Genomic DNA, 16,618 nt, shown 5'->3' on the forward strand with positions numbered 1-16,618 from the left:
CACACACACAGAGGCAGAACAACACATGAATCCCTGGTGGCAGTGGTGTGACTAATGCAGACGGGGCTGAGCTCTGCAGCTCTGCAGCTCTGCTCTGCGGCGCGTCTGGACGGCTGACCTTGGAGGGCCTCTTGTAGGTCCTGGTCCTGCGGTTCTCCCCCTTGTTGGAGTTCCTCCTGAAGATCAGCCAGGACTTCTGGGGGGACAGCCTGGAGCCGCCCGGCGACAACGCCTCCTGCAGGGAGACAGCGGGGACCACCGCCACCACCGTTATTTAGGTTACCACGGCGACCACGACGACCAGGTTGAGTACGGGGGACCAGGGTGACCACGTTGACCACGGTGACCACGACGACCACAACGACCACGGTGACCACGACGACCAGGGTGAGCACGCGGACCACGCCGACCTACAGGGACCACCATAACCATGGCGACGGCTCCAGCGGGAGGAGACAGCGCTACTAGTAGAGTATCGCCCACTTTGGCTCCGTCCGGTGGTTTGATAAAAAAAAGAAGAAGGAATAAGACAGCACGATGCACTGTGACACGAGCAGAGCAACGCCGCGTTGTAAAGCACAACACAGCTCAGCGAGGATCTCAGAGTGGTGAGAGTGACAAGGGGGGACGGGCCTTGGTTCGTCCAGCTTTCAGCCGGTTACAGAGTGGGTGAACAGTTACCACGGTGAGCGCCCAATCAGCACAATCAGCCTGCAGAATGACGCCCCAGCGGTGATGTAAACAGTACATGTCTCGACCACTGGCTCAGTTGAACGTGTCCCTGTTTTTTACGTTTTGACTCACAACACAACGTTGTGTGCGCTTTTCTCAACGATGGCCCCCGTGTGTTCTGCGCGGCCCTCTTACCAGTGTCGTCGGGGGCCTGAGGGTGCCGTCTGCCTCCGGGTCCTCCACCGGGTCCTCGATGATGTCCTCCCAGCTGGTGGGGGGCTCGGCTGGGGTGGAGCTCTGCACCAGCAGCAGCAGGAGCAGCACCCTGGACACCATGGGGAGGGAGAGACGGGGGGGCCGCAGCCCCGCTGCGGCTGCCCTCGCATTACCTGGCCTCATCATGCTGGGGCTGGAGGGGAGGGGGGGGTACAATGGAACTTCCTTCAAGGGTGGGGAGGGGGGGGGGGGGAGGAGGGAGTTGAATCACTCGGCTGGTGGATCTCAGTGGGCAGCGGAGGCGGTCGTCATGACGACAGACCGGTGGTGGGATGGGGGGGGCCGCGGTTGCTTTACTGGGGGTGTTTGCAGTTTAGTCTAGTCGGTGCGGAGCGGAGCGGACTCTTGACTTGACAGTCAGCCCGGCAACGCTTTCTTCTTCTGTGGCGTCACGCAGCGTCACGGGTCTCCCTCTCCTCACAGCCGATGACGGTGTCCTAGCAACCGATAAGGAGGAGGGGCGGTTGGGGGTGATCTGGCCCAGGTGATCTGGCCCAGGTGAGGGTCTGAGAGGGAGGAAGAGGAGGAGGAGGATGAGAAGGAGGAGGAGAGGGGAGGAGAGGGTCGTTTAGACATTGGCGTTGGAAAATCCACAGAGAGAGAAATACTATGTCTGGCAGCATGCCTGGTGTGTGTGTGTGTGTGTGTGTGTATGCTTGCTGGGTGGTATGGGTGTTGCACCACCTCCCCTACTCACCTCTTTGTCTCGCCAACAAGCTTTCCTCAGGGCCTCTCTCTCTCTCTCTCTCTCTCTTTTCCACTCCTCTTTCCCTGTCGTTCTGTCGTTCCTCAGCTCTCTTAGATTCAGCAGTACGGTTGTGCTTCTCCACCTCTTCTCTCTCTTCTCCACCTCTTCTCTCTCTCCTCTACTGTTCTCTGCTCTAACTTTCTCTCTTTATATTTCCTTCACATGGTTATGACCCCGCCCCTCTCTCGCCAAAGCCCCTCCCCTTTCCCCAGCTCACTCTCTCTCTCTCACACACACTCTATCACTCTGTCTCCCTCTCTCTCTCCCGCTCTCTCTTACTCTCTCACTCTCTACCTCTCTTTCTCTCTCACTATCTCTTGCTCACTCTCTCTCCCTCCATCTATCTCTTCAACCAGTATCCTGCCATTTCCATCTATCACTTCTTTTAACACACACACACACACACACACACACACCAAACAATATGGCATAATTAAACAGCGTAAAAAATGTATTAGTATCAATTATTATATTGACTGAAGTGTAATGGACCAATCTGTGAATATGTTGAGTACTCTCACACACACAGACCCACCCACACACACACACCCACACACACACACACACACACACACGCACAGTAACAAACAGCGTTACTGGTGCAGAGATAAGGCGGGTGGCAGCAGGATGATGTCATACATCGGCGGTATTAGCGCATGCATGATGAAAGACTTCCTCGGTAGTTTCCTCCCTGCTGATATCAGAGCCATCAGGGCCATCCCACCGTGCACCATGCACACATGCACTAATGTTACATCATGCACCGCCACATGAAGCGTGCCTTCAAAATTGAGACTAAAGAGTAATATCGCAACACCTTCTGTCAAGACGTAATACAATGCACCATGGAGGATTGTTGAACATTGCTATTGCGTTCAGATGTCAGCATGTCAACGGCATAAAATATCGGTAGCGTACCGGAAATCTGAGAATCCCCTTTCAGATCCCCTGTCAAAGTCCAGCGATCCATGTGGAGTGACTTGGGTTAGGGATGTTTTGATGTATTTATATGTCAACATTTATATTGCAAGGACCCTCAACTAATAGGCCCTTCTATAAAATAATCATTGTTCAGTTGAAGTAGGCTGGATCGGTCTGAAATCGATTTAATAAAATACCACGGTAACAATATGGTTACCATGGGTACTGCTGTTGGTTAACACTGCATCCCTATCGATACAAAATCAATCAAAATGTATTTGTAAGTGCTTCACTGAATCTTTAAAAATGAACATAATATAAGCAGGATCTATAGCCCAACTGAACACTACTGTTTATCTTTATTGTGTATTTAATTACAAAAGTTAAAATAGTATTTTTCTCTTCATGCTTCAGTGTAGAAACGAGGTTATGGGTGTTTTTATTAATTCAATGAGTAACTCTCATAATGCTCTCTTGAAACAAGCCACAGCAGTAAAGGTTTGTGACTTCACTGCCCCCAGGTGGCTCAAAATGACCAGTTACACTATTTTAATGCTGCAAATGAAAAACGTAACTTTACTGATGAAGCAGATAGCAAATGAGTCAATGAATAATTCATAACAAAAATAATAATAATAAAATAAAAGGACAGCTGATGGACCAACAAGCTGTTTTTTGCATTTTTTGATTAATTTACTTGGTCATATAATGTAGGCCTACAGCCTAACAGCAGGCTTGCTGGCTATAGTACAATAGTTTTCAACAATCTATTTTCATAATGTAACATTTGACAACGGTATGTTATCAAAACAGTTATCTATCTGTTAGCTATTTGTAGCAACTTTATTTGTAGCATCAATGAAACAATAAACAACAAAACAATATGGTTGTTTTGTTTACTGTAACAATGCCAGAGTTAGAGAGTTAGATACTTAGTTAGTTAGTTATAGATTCGGTCAGTTAGTAAATGTATTCTGTTATAGCCGGTTGAAGAGGTGGTTAGTTAGTAAGGCCTAGTTAGTTATAGAGTCGGTTAGTTAGTTCAAAGTTTAGTAAGCTAGTTAGGCCTAGTTAGCTAGCTGTACAGTCAGTTAGCTTGTTAAAGTTGGTGTGTAAGTTGTAGAGTCAATTATTTAGTTAGGGCTAGTTAGTCGTTAAGTCAGTTGGTTAAAGAGTCAGTAAGCTAGCAAGCTCCTCATTTTGAGAGTTAGTTGAGTTAGTTGATTAATTTGTCTGCTAGTTAGTGGGCCGGTCGGCTAGCTTGCTTGTTATTTCAGTGAGTGAGCTAGCTCCTCAGTAAGTAACAGAGTTAGATAGTTAATTAGTTAGTTAGTTGGTAGTAGTGTGGTGCTGTGGCTGTTCCAGAGGGAAGACCTGCTACCTGTTGAACCACCGGGCTATAAGTCCCTGCTAAGAGGATCTGTCTGCGCACACACACACACACACACACACACACACACACACACAGATCTCTCTCTCTCTCTCTCTCTCTCTATTGCTCCCTTTTGTGTTAAGCTCTTGAGACAGACAGACAGAGAGAGACACACACACGCATACGAAGGGAGAGAGATACAGGTCTGTCTGGACCCTGATGGCGTGCTACTGGTCGCTGGGAGGAAGGGGATCATGCGAAACAGGAAGTGGACCATGTGAATACAGGAAGTTGAGCACCAAAGCCCTTTGAGGACTCGGAACAACCCCCCCCCCCCCCTCCCCCGGCTACCGTCCCCCGTCACAAGGTAACCATGGTAACCAACTGTGTGATGGATGTATGCAATTGTGAGGCTGTGTGGTAGCTGTAACCTCCGATGCACTGCCCGGCACTAACATGTTGATGTTGGCTGTGGTGGTTGTGGTGTAGGCCTCAGCATGGAGCCAGGGGAAGCCTCTCCCCTCCGACACTTCGTCCTGGCCAAGCGCACCGTCAACGGCATCTTCGAACAGATCCTGCTGTACGCCAAGGAGGCCTCCGCCTTCGCAGAAGGTCTGACCTCCACCCGCCTAGTAGTGCTCCTCCCGTCTCCGTCGGCTGCCCTGTACTTCTGGAGTACTGGATAGTACTGAATAGAGTTGTGCGCGTGTGTGTGTGTGTGTGTGTGTGTGTGTGTATCTTTGTATGTGTGTGTAGAGACGAGTTGTGGAGAGTAGGGGGGGCTGTGTAGTGGGTGTGGGTGTGATTCTGTGTGTGTGTGTGGCGAGTGTGTGTTTCTGTATATAAATCTGTGTGTGTTTGTCTGTATATCAGAGTTCCTGTGTGTATACATAAATACATACATACTGTATAGATGTATAAATGAGGACCATTTATATCTATATATCTATCTGTGTGTGTGAGTGTGTGTGTGGAGAGATGTAGCGTGGATGTCGGGGTGTGTGTGTATATATGTTTGTGTGTGTATATATATGTATATATATATACTGTATATATATATGTGTGTGTGTCTTTATATCTATGTGTGTGTGTATATATCTATGTGTGTGTATATATATATCTATGTGTGTGTGTATATATATCTATGTGTGTGTGTGTGTGTGTGTGTATATTGTGTGTGTGTGTGTGTGTGTGTGTGTGTGTGTGTGTGTGTGTGTGTGTGTGTGTGTGTGTGTGTGTGTGTGTGTGTGTGTGTGTGTGTGTGTGTGTGTGTGTGTGTGTGCAGAGACGTGGTGTGGGTCCGAGGGCTCCAGTGTGGTGGGCCAGGCTCAGTGTGAGGAGCTGCTGAGCTGCTGCACCAAGCTGACCACCATCAGAGACGTGCTGGCCAGGAGACACATGAAGGTGGCCTTCTTCGGCAGGTCAGACAGACAGACAGCCCAGTTCCCCTCTGCTGTTGCAACCGGTCAAAGGCTGGCCGTTTCTGCCCACTTTGCTTAGGCTATAGTTACAAAGGTCATTCACTGTGACTGTCCTTTCTTCATACTGAATAAATCCCCTCTAAATCCGAATTTTGATTTGAATTTCAGTTCAAATTTAAATAAAGATTGACATATATTTTTGCAATGACATTTGAATTTCAAATGTATTTTTGATTAAATGAACAGTAAAATGTACTCAAAATGAACATAAACATTTACATCGAAATTACATAAAACGACGATCATTAGAAAATTAAGGAGAAATACAGAATTGGGTCTAGCTGTTTCAGGGCCAGTAGCTGAGCTCTGATTGGCTGTTTCAGGGCCAGTAGCTGAACTCTGATTGGCTGTTTCAGGGCCAGTAGCTGAGCTCTGATTGGCTGTTTCAGGGCCAGTAGCTGAGCTCTCACTGGTTGTCCCTCCAGGACCAGCAACGGTAAGAGTACGGTGATCAACGCCATGCTGCGGGACCGCGTGCTGCCCACGGGCATCGGCCACACCACCAACTGCTTCCTGAGGGTGGAGGGCACGGACGGGGACGAGCCGTACCTCACCACCGAGGCCTCCGCAGAGAGGAGGAGCCTGCAGGTACAGGGGCACATGGTGGTCGCTAGGACCCCTCGGACACTGGGGGTCTGGCTGCTGGAAGGACTGGGCTGTCATAGGGCGCTGGTTTGGTTTGGGTTTCTCTCATGGTGACCGTGTCTCCCCCCTTCTCTGTCTCCCCTCCTCATTCTCTCCCCTCCTCTCTTCTCATCCCCCCCCCCGTTTCTCCCCTTATCTCCTTCTCGATTCCCCATCGCTCTCTGCCCTCCGCTCTCTCCCTCTCCCTCTCGGTCCCGTCCTCCTCCTCCTCTCTCCTCCCTACCGCTCTCTCCTCCTCCCCGTTCTCCCCTTTTCTCCTCCCTACCTCTCTCTCCTCCCCCCCTCCCCGTCCTCTCTCTCCCCCCCCCCCCCCTCCTCTGTCTCTCAGACAGTGAACCACCTCGCCCATGCGCTCCACATGGATCCCACGTTAGACTCTGGCAGTCTGGTCAAAGTGTTCTGGCCCAAGGGCCGCTGCACCCTGCTCAGAGACGATCTGGTTCTCATGGACAGGTGGACCACACACACACACACACACACACACACACGCATACACACACTCACACACACACACACACACACACACACACACACAGACAGACAGACAGACAGACAGACAGACAGACAGACAGACAGGCACACATCACACATTACACACACACACGCAGACACACAATCACACACACACACACACACACACACACACACAGACTTGCACACACACACATACCACATACACATACCCACACAAACATACTACAAACACAGACGCACACACACATCTGTACACACATCTGCAGCTTAACCCCCACTGCCTGTACACTTAAACTACACTACACACTAATATAGTACACACACACACACACACACACACACAGACAGACAGACAGACAGACAGACAGACAGACAGACACACACACACACACACACACATACACACGTACACCTTCTAAAGACCTGGGCTAAAACATGTCTTGGTCGGAATAAAGTGTCATTGCATTGCATTGTTAGCCCAGACGATGGATAACTGACCAGATGGGGTACATATTGTACTGCGGTGCCACAAGGTGAAGCTCCATCGTGTTGTGTGTGGTTGTGATGTCATAGCCCTGGGACGGACGTGACCGAGGAGCTGGACAGCTGGATCGACAAGTTCTGTTTGGACGCAGACGTCTTCGTCCTGGTGGGGAACGCAGAGTCCACCCTGATGAACACGGTAGCACACACCTATACACAGACACACACACACACATTACTATACAGACAGATACACACACATTACTATACACACACAGACACACACACTCACATTACTATACAGACAGATACACACACATTACTATACACACACAGATACACACAAACACACACACACATTACTATACACACAGACACACACACTCACATTACTATACACACACAGACACACAGACGTTACTATACACACACAGATACACACAAAAACACGCACACATAACTAAACACACAGACATTACTATACACACAGACACACACACAAACACACACACACACAGACACACACACACATAACTATACACACGCATTACTATAAACACACACACACACACACACACTCAATGTCCCTCTGTGCGCAGGAGAAGCTGTTCTTCCACAAGGTGAGCGAGCGGATCTCCAAACCCAACATCTTCATCCTCCACAACCGCTGGGACGCCTCGGTCACGGAGCCCGACCACGTAGAGGAGGTAGGTACGGTGCCGCCGCCGCCGCCGCCGCCCTGTAGGCCTACAGGGCGGACCTGAGGAACTGAGGTCTGGTCCTACGCGGGTTGGGGGGGGTCTGGTTCTTGTGCCCCAGGTGAGGAAGCAGCACCTGGACCGCGGGGCCAGCTTCCTGGCGGAGGAGCTGAGGGTGGTGAGCCTGGAGGAGGCGCCCCGACGCATCTTCTTCGTCTCCGCCAAGGAGGTGCTGTACTCCAGGATGCACCGCGCCCAGGGCATGCCGGAGACGGGTGAGGCGAGGGAGACAGGGGGGAGGTGGGTGAGACGGGTGGAGGTGGGTGGGATGGGTGGAGATGGGGGAGACGGGTGGAGTTGGGGGAGACGGGTGGAGGTGGGGGAGACGGGTGGAGATGGGGGAGACAGGTGGAGATGGGTGAGATGGGTGGAGATGGGTGAGACGGGTGGAGTTGGGTGAGACGGGTGGAGGTGGGGGAGACGGGTGGAGGTGGGTGAGACGGTTGGAGATGGGGGAGACGGGAAGAGGGTTGCGGTCCACCAGCGTGGGAGAGGTAAACCTGGCCCTGGACTGGCTGTCCAGCAGTGTGAGGGAGGGAGGCTCACTGCGTGTCTCCTGCAGGGGGCGCTCTGGCCGAGGGCTTCCACGAGAGACTCCGCGACTTCCAGAGCTTCGAGCGGACGTTCGAGGTACGGAGCTCATGGGGAAATCGAATAACAACCACCGTTTTAACTTAGTATTTTTTTGAGTCCGCTGGCAAGTTTGCGCCCTGTCCGTGTTTTTTTAAACTAGGTCGTGCAGCACTTTCACCTTCTTTTCGTAGCTGCGTCAGTTTGGATTTGCATGATTGTTAAAAGCATAATCCACCCTCTGTAATGTAATGAACCGCGACGAAACGCCGGTCCTCCTGTGTTAGCCGTCAGGGAGGTGTCTTCCTCTCGAACACGGCGACCCGTTGAACCGTTGAACCCTGTGTGATCTCTCGTCCACGTGACCTTCGACCTGCAGGAGTTCATCTCCCAGTCGGCCGTGAAGACAAAGTTCGGCCAGCACACGGTGCGCGCCGGGCAGATCACCCAGGCCGTCAGGGACGCCATGGACGCTGTAAACATTTCGTCTGCAGACAGGAAGTGAGTGCGTCTGTCTGTCTGTCTGTCTGTCTGTCTGTGTTGTCTGGCTCCAGTTCCGTCCCCCGGTCTTTTTATGAAACAGAACGCCAGAGAAACACCTGGATCGCCCATCGAGAGAAATCGTCACAGCAAACGTTCAGACTTCTCGGTGGAGGAAACTCAGTAACTGAAATAGAGGGAATAATTCAAGTGACATGACGATGATCTTAAAGTAGCTAGTCGTTTTGGACTCCTGGCGCAAAGGTTCTGGGTTTGATTCTCGATTCACCGGATCCGGTGAACGCAGCGCTCAGCCATGACCCTCTGACCCCTGAACTCCGCCCTCCGACCCCTGCTCTAGGATCTGCTGCCTGGAGGAGCGGGAGGACCTGCGGGACCGCCTGGACTTCGTCCGGGGTCAGATGGGCCGTCTGAGCACCAGCCTCCAGGACCAGATCAGCACCCTGAGCGAGGACGTGGCCGCCCGGGTGAGTCCTGCTGGACCCCCGTCTCACCCCCATGTAGGCCCCCAAGTAGGGCTGGGCCATCGTTTCGGTTTGATTGATTCATTTGCATTTTTCGTTTCCTACGGTTTGTGAAAAAGGCTGGACTGAAGAGCTGCGATTTATAGACGTCTAGGCTCGGCAGATTTGTTTTGCCTTAAAGGGGTAGTTCAGGATTTTGGACATCGGGTCTCATTTCCAAGTGAGCCAGTGTGTTGTTTATCATTGGAGACCGTTTTCAACACGTTTCATTTAGTCGTTCTAGTTGCAGAAATCGCTGGTGCGAGGCGAGGGGCACTGCTAGCCTGCCAATAAAAACTGTTTTCTCCAATGATAAACAACACACTGGCTCACTTGGAAATGAGACCCGATGTCCAAAATCCTGAACTATCCCTTTAAAGAGCAAGTGAATCCACAGTTACAGCTGGGAGGAAAAATGTGTTTTGTGCAGAGAGCTCTTGGAAGGAGGGTGCGTGTTATGTTATGACCCATGGTAACAAGCAACAAAGCGCATGCAAAAGGCAGGTAACATGAGCAGCAGCATGTTCATTCCTTATGAGAAGAGAGGGCCCTGGTGGCAGGCCGTCACAGATGCACTGACCTATTTCACCACCAATATGGTCCCCATTTATACAGAAGGAAAAAAACGGGGTCGGACCCGGGTCAGACCCGATCCCAACCCGGTCACACCCCCATATAGACCCACAAGGTCTGAACTCTGACCTCTATGCCCTGATTCCTGCTGCAGGTGGCAGCGGCCATGTTGGATCAGATCCGGAGTCTGGCCGTGCTGGTGGAGGAGTTCCGGTCAGACTTCAGCCCCACGCCCGAAACCCTGGCCCACTACAAGGCTGTACGTCTGGTCCTCAGCACTGCTTACACACACATGGGCTTTAAAACGGCTCACACACACATGGGCTTGATGACTGCTCACACACACATGGGCTTCAGGGTTGGCTCACACACACATGGGCTTCGGGGTTGGCTCACACACACATGGGCTCCAGGATGTTCTCACACACACATCAGCTTCACATTCAGCAATAGATATCCTGCAATTTCTGTCCCCTGACCCCTTATCTTAAATGGTATTAATAATAATAATAATAGATGCTTTCCGGTGGTGAGTTAGTTAGTAATAACAGTGATCAAAGAAGACTGCCTGGTTCTTCAACCATCGCCTGCTGAGCTTTTAACACACACGCACGCACGCATGGACGCACGCACACACACACACACGCACACACAGTCACAGTCGTAAGGCAGCTGAGAGGCTTAATGACTTAGGGAGTATTGAGGTCAACATTCAACAGTCAGTGTGTGTGTGTATGTGTGTGTTGTGTGTGTGTGTGTGTGTGTGTGTGTGTGTGTGTGTGTGTGTGTGTGTGTGTGTGTGTGTGTGTGTGTGTGTGTGTGTGTGTGTGTGTGTGTGTGTTCAGGTCTTTGAGCGCTAATCGTTTCCTCTCTCCTCCTCCCTCCCGGTCTTCTGCTCGTCTTCCTTTCTCTCTGGCTTTCTTTCTCTTCCTCTCTCCTAACCTCTCCTCCTCCTCTCTCCTAACCTCTTCTCCTCCTCCCCTCTCCTCCGTCTCCACCTCACTTCTCCTCCTCCCCTCTCCTCCGTCTCCACCTCACTTCTCCTCCTCCTCCCCCTCTCTACCCCCTCTCCTCCTCCCCCTCTCTACCCCCTCTCCTCCTCCTCCTCCTCCTCCTCCTGTAGAAACTGGTGTCCCATGTGGAGGAGAGGATGGTGAGCTCCCTGTCGTACCGCTGCTCCCCAGGAGTGGTCCACGACATCCAGGCCACCCAGACCAGCATGATGGGTCAGCCTCCTTTAAGTAGCCCCACACTACACAACACCTGATTACAAAATAAAAGTCCCGCTGCGTGTGGCTTACACACACACGCACTGACCTCAGCCGGTCACACGGCCAGATGTCAGCGCTACATCTGGCTTCATGCCAATCAGAGTCCGTCTGTTCCACGTTATGCTAATCTGAAAAGCCAGGCGGTGCGGGGTGAAACCTCCCAGAGGCCTTTTATTTTTGGTGAATCCGTCCACTCAGAGAGGCCTTTTATTTTGGTGAATCCGTCCACTCAGAGAGGCCTTTTATTTTGGTGAATCTGTCCACTCAGAGAGGCCTTTTATTTTTGGTGAATCCGTCCACTCAGAGAGGCCTTTTATTTTTGGTGAATCTGTCCACTCAGAGAGGCCTTTTATTTTGGTGAATCCGTCCACTCAGAGAGGCCTTTTATTCTGGTGAATCGGTCCGCTGGGAGAGGCCTTTTATTGGTGAATCGGTCCGCTGGGAGAGGCCTCTTATTTTGCTGAATCCGTCCACTCAGAGAGGCCTTTTATTGGTGAATCGGTCCGCTGGGAGAGGCCTCTTACTGTGGCGAGCGTGCGTGTGTTTGAGCAGAGAGCGTGCGCCCGCTGCTGTCCCTGGCCGCCCAGGAGCACTTCCAGCTGCCGGGCTCCAGGCCGGACCTGGTCCTGGACCTGAACCTGGCCCAGCTGTGTGCAGACTTCCAGGAGGACATCCGCTTCCAGTTCTCTCTGGGCTGGACCGCCCTGGTCACCCGGTTCATCGGCCCCATCAACGCCAAGAGGGCGTTGGCCGGCGTGGACCCCCGGATCCAGGTGGGCCCCCCACCCACGTACTGAGTACTACGCAGTACTCACTACATAGTGAGCACTACACAGTACTCACTGCGTGGTTAGGATTGTGTAATACTAACTGCAATAGTTAGTACTACACAGTACTCACTATGTGGTTAGGACTGTGTAATACTAACCACATAGTGAGTACTACACAGTACTCACTATGTGGTTAGTACCATGTAAATAACTACTGCGTAGTACCTCCAGATGCATCCTCTGTCAGCAGCTGTGCCCCTCCCTCCCTCCTCTGAGCAGAACATGGTGCAGGAAGGGGCCAACCTGAAGGACGAGATGGTGGTCTCCATAGCGACGGGCCTGGTGTCGGTCACCTCGCGCGCCTCCATGACGGTGATAGTCATCGGTGGGGTGGTGAGTACAGGGTTTAACTTTATTAATTATGTTACGAACGACGTTCGGTTACGTAAAGGCATGAATGATCGACGAACATGAATAATCATCAACTGCACTCCACATCCTAGACAAACTAAGATAAATACTGTATGCTAAATGAAGCTAATATAACCTTAGATAATATAGATAAATCTGTCAATTCAATTTGTACTCTAAATGAAATGAAGCTCACCTGAAACGAGACAACCTAAGCCATGCTAAGCATAAGATCATCAGCACTAAATGAAACAACACTGAGCAGCACGACAACGATCCACGGCAATAAACCTAACGGGCTGCACGGCGGCAGGTGTGGCGTTCAGTGGGCTGGCGTCTGATCGCGCTGTCCCTGTCGCTCTACGGCCTGCTCTACCTGTACGAGAAGCTCACCTGGACGGAGGTGGCCCGGGAGCGCGCTCTGAAGCGCCAGTTCGTGGAGCACGCCGCCCAGCGCCTGCGGGCCCTGGTCCCCGTGGCCAGCCACGGCTGCAGCCAGCAGGTGCACTCGTGAGTCTCCTGCGATGTGGTCTTCTACTGTCTCGACTGCCGTAGGGCCGAGGTCGTAGCCGGTGGCGGCGGGCAGTGGGGGGGGGGCGGTGTTTTCACATTCAGAGTATCAATCAATCAATCAATAATCTTTATTTTCACTCGAGAGACACTGAGGTTTCCCTCGTTTACAGTGACGACGGGCGGGTACGACGTGTGGACAGTAGACAGACGACGAGTATATAACTATAACATTACAACATTAGGCGCGTCACTTGATACGCACATAATGTAGTCCGTGAGCCAAGTCCCGACACACAAGCGCGCACACATACACGTCTACAACACTCACACACACACAAGTTTCTCTTTTGACTTGACGTTGTTTTGATGTTCTCCATGTTTCCTTTCCCGTGGGGTCTCATTACTTCCTGTTCCGGGTACATCGTCGTCCAATCGGCGGGGCCGGATCAGGCACCTGATGTCGGCCTTCAGCCGGATGAGTCAGCGCGTGGATCTGAGCGAGGCGGAGCTGGAGGAGCAGATCCGCCTGCTCACCTTCAAGATCCAGCAGCTGGAGGGCGTCCAGCGGCGCTCCAAGCTCCTCAGGTCCGTCCAGCAGCCGCACAACCTTCTTAAGTCCCTCAGTTTAGCCACATGTAGCAGCAGCTTGTACCCCAAGCTGCTTACGTTCAGGTACAGCACATTTTATTGTCTAGCACTTTTTTCACACTTGTGTTGGAAAAAGTGCGATATAACTAAAGCTATATTGCTGGTCCTAGCTGGTTTGAGCTGACTTGGTTTAAGGTGGTTTAAACTGACGTGAGCTGGTTTAATCTGGTTTAATGTGGTTTGAGCTGAGTGTTTTTCATGGCTTGTGTTTGACAGGAACAGAGCCACTGAACTGCAAGGCCACCTGGACGTTTTCTCTGCTCAGTACCTGACCAGAACCAGACCAACCCAACCGCTGGACTAGACACAAGAATCTAGTTGGACTCTAAGACTCCTCCTAGTAAAATCCATTCCCTAAATTCTTCTCCACATGCGAATGAGAGGCATTAGTCCATTTTTTTAAATCTTTCCCAAAAAGCACACAGTGGTATTCTTGCCGTGTGACATAGCATTACATAGCAACATAACATCAAAAGTTCAATCATTTTGATCACAATTTGGCAAAGGTTTTTGTTTTTTATCCAAGAAAGAGGGATAAAATCAACCTCAGATAGTTGTTGGTGGGTTCAAACTGACGGTTCTTCACCTGAGACCCGGTGGGACACCGAGCTCCAAAGTCTTTGTTTTTGGACTGAATGTGACAGCGACACGGCAGGTCAAAGCTTAAACAATTCAAATAATTCGATGCGAGTCCCCTCTACGGTAACGCGTCACTAGGATATTTCTGCGCAACTTTCTCCGCAGGGAAACAATGGAGTGGGTTGTGCACCACGTCTCAAGTGGACAGGGCTCCAGCACCTACAGCTCAGAGACGTCCCTCTACACTGTCTTATGCAGTTCACTTTAGCCTTGTGTGTGTGTGTGTTTGTTAGGGTTAGGTGATTGTCCTTGAGTCTTCTCGATCGCACTACAATTGATGTCCAACAATCTCCAACGTGGACATAAGCATCACCTCAATACTGTGATACTTAGAGCTGAATGGTAGTCCTATGCCTTCAATACACTTAACACTTTTCTTAGTTCATATAAAAACTGTTGGCCTATAAATCTCTATCATATAAAAAAAGTTGGTTACTGAATAGAATACTGAATTGTCTTGTATAGCGACAGTTTGTTGGTGAAAGAATCATAAGACAATTTTAATCGAAACACTTTTTCACTGTCTTTTTCCCTGGCTTATTGTAAAATGAACAATGGTGGAGCCTGACAGACTATGGTCTCAGTGGTGGAACAGCGCCCTCTGGTGCAGAGAGGAGGACCTCTGTAGAGCGCATTCTAAGCACTTCTGTGATATAAAACATACGTGTTTAGTTTGGTCTTCAGGGCTATAAATCAGCCTTATTTAAAGGCAGAATTGTATTTACTGGGTATTCCAGAGGTTTATGCTTTAGAATTTGTCTCCCTCTGCTGGAGAACATGTATAATTTCGCTTTCGAAACTACATACCATGGGCCTTCGGTTAGTAGATGAAAGGACAGTTGATCAAACGCATACATCAGGGATATGAAATTGGATGTTAGGGAATAGTTGATTTATATCACAGTATCTCGCAGTGTGGCTCAAAGTATTTGGATCACAAGAAAAATTTAGTACATCAGATAATATAACTACTTTCGGTCCAGAGCTCCTTGAGTTTAGTATTCCACAGCAGGTCTTTCTTCCTTCCAATAAACTTCCCAGAGGTGTGAAAGGAGGCCTAGCGGAGAAGGGCGTAGTCTTTATGACAGTGTTGATAAGGGTATCTGTCAGGGGACGGGAGAGTAACCTCCACCTTCAAACCCTTTCCCCTAACAGACAGATCTAAGACATAATGAGTACCATAATCCTTAGATGTATCCCCTCTGTGCCAGAGGGTTTGGTCTCTGCACGCAGCTGCTTAGATCACATGTATATCATCCATCCCTCAAGCACAATCTTAAAACATGTGTCTTGTGGTTAGATCTTGTCTCATCCAGTGGGTCGTCTCTGTTTGCATAGATCTACAACTCAAATACATGCAAGTCTTGTATTAGCACATTTTTTATTTTAAACTAATTTCATTCCTTGTTCTGGTTGTGCTGCCTCCACTCTGTATAGCCGTTTTGCTTCAAAAGAGCTGTATAAATAAAGTTGGATTGATTGGTGAAGGACAGCCACTCTTTTTTCAGGCTTCATTTTGTCCGTTATTTTTGCCAGATCCCTGCTCTGACTCACAGCCGTTCTTCATCTCGAGCCACCAGGCGTCACATGACCTTATGAGGGGTACCCGAGCAGTCTCTCCCGCATCAGGGCTGGAGAAGCCTTTTTAATGCCTTGTGCTTTAGCCTGGATTCAAAGGAAGGCTCCTCCTAACAGATTTACAAAACTGATTTAAAATTATTCTAATATAAGTAAGATCATTCACCATATGAACTGTCACCAACATAACCGGTCTATTCTGAACAAGACCCCAGAGGCTGTGGGTAGTCTGGTGCTGTGCGGTGAGGTCTTGTATGACCTTTGTCCTGATCATCTCAGCATGAACAGACGGGGCCAGTAGAGATGACTCCTTTCATCTCTCATCGAGAAACAGCAGATGGAGAAACAGGTGTGTGTGTGTGTGTGTGTGTGTGTGTGTGTGTGTGTGTGTGTGTGTGTGTGTGTGTGTGTGTGTGTGTGTGTGTTCAGTAACAACTCCTTGGGTGATTTCTAATTGAACAATCTAATTTACAGCCCTGCAATTTGGTTAAGGAATGGTTAAAATAGTAACAGTCTGGTTAGTTAGTCTACTTTACAGGTAACCAGCCATTTATGGAGGTCCTGTTCACATCTAGGTTGATCTGCTAAAATAGTTAGTGTCTGGTAAGTTAGTCTATTCTACAGGTAACCAGCCATTTTATGGAGGTCATCAGATCAACGGTAGGTTGATCTAATAAAACAGTTAAATCAAATCACTTTTCACTTTCCATAACGGTAGATACAGGGTGGATGTTACATGTATCCTGATTGGTGGAGATAAGCAAAGGCTCCACCCCTCTGTATTTTGTGGAATGCCTGAAGTGGTAGCAAC

General features: G+C 50.0%; 2 protein-coding genes across 2 annotated transcripts in view; one reads left to right on the forward strand and one right to left on the reverse strand.

Annotated features, from left to right (window-relative positions):
• Positions 1–1,876, reverse strand: part of LOC311360533 (erythroferrone) — a 7,182-nt gene extending 5,306 nt beyond the window's left edge. The window contains exons 1-3 of the mRNA XM_084480616.1: positions 1,646–1,876; positions 868–1,454; positions 119–235 (exon numbers count right to left, since the gene is read on the reverse strand). Of these exons, the coding sequence (XP_084336742.1) occupies positions 119–235; positions 868–1,074 (324 nt within the window). The 5' untranslated portion in view covers positions 1,075–1,454; positions 1,646–1,876. The remainder of the gene's footprint in view (positions 1–118; positions 236–867; positions 1,455–1,645) is intronic.
• Positions 1,877–4,339: 2,463 nt separating this feature from the next.
• LOC311360822 (mitofusin-1-like) lies at positions 4,340–14,267 on the forward strand. Its single transcript, XM_084480916.1, has 18 exons — positions 4,340–4,356; positions 4,479–4,601; positions 5,275–5,410; positions 5,896–6,058; positions 6,444–6,568; positions 7,163–7,271; positions 7,672–7,779; positions 7,892–8,045; positions 8,393–8,460; positions 8,780–8,901; positions 9,242–9,368; positions 10,132–10,236; positions 11,101–11,203; positions 11,801–12,021; positions 12,298–12,411; positions 12,743–12,939; positions 13,393–13,527; positions 13,807–14,267. The coding sequence occupies exons 2-18, from the start codon at positions 4,487–4,489 to the stop codon at positions 13,892–13,894; spliced, it is 2,190 nt and encodes a 729-aa protein (XP_084337042.1). The 5' UTR covers positions 4,340–4,356; positions 4,479–4,486; the 3' UTR covers positions 13,895–14,267.
• The last annotated feature ends 2,351 nt before the right edge of the window (positions 14,268–16,618 follow it).

This window comes from Micromesistius poutassou (genome assembly GCF_964030765.1).
Source record: "Micromesistius poutassou genome assembly, chromosome: 16".
NCBI classification, from domain to species: Eukaryota; Metazoa; Chordata; class Actinopteri; order Gadiformes; family Gadidae; genus Micromesistius; species Micromesistius poutassou.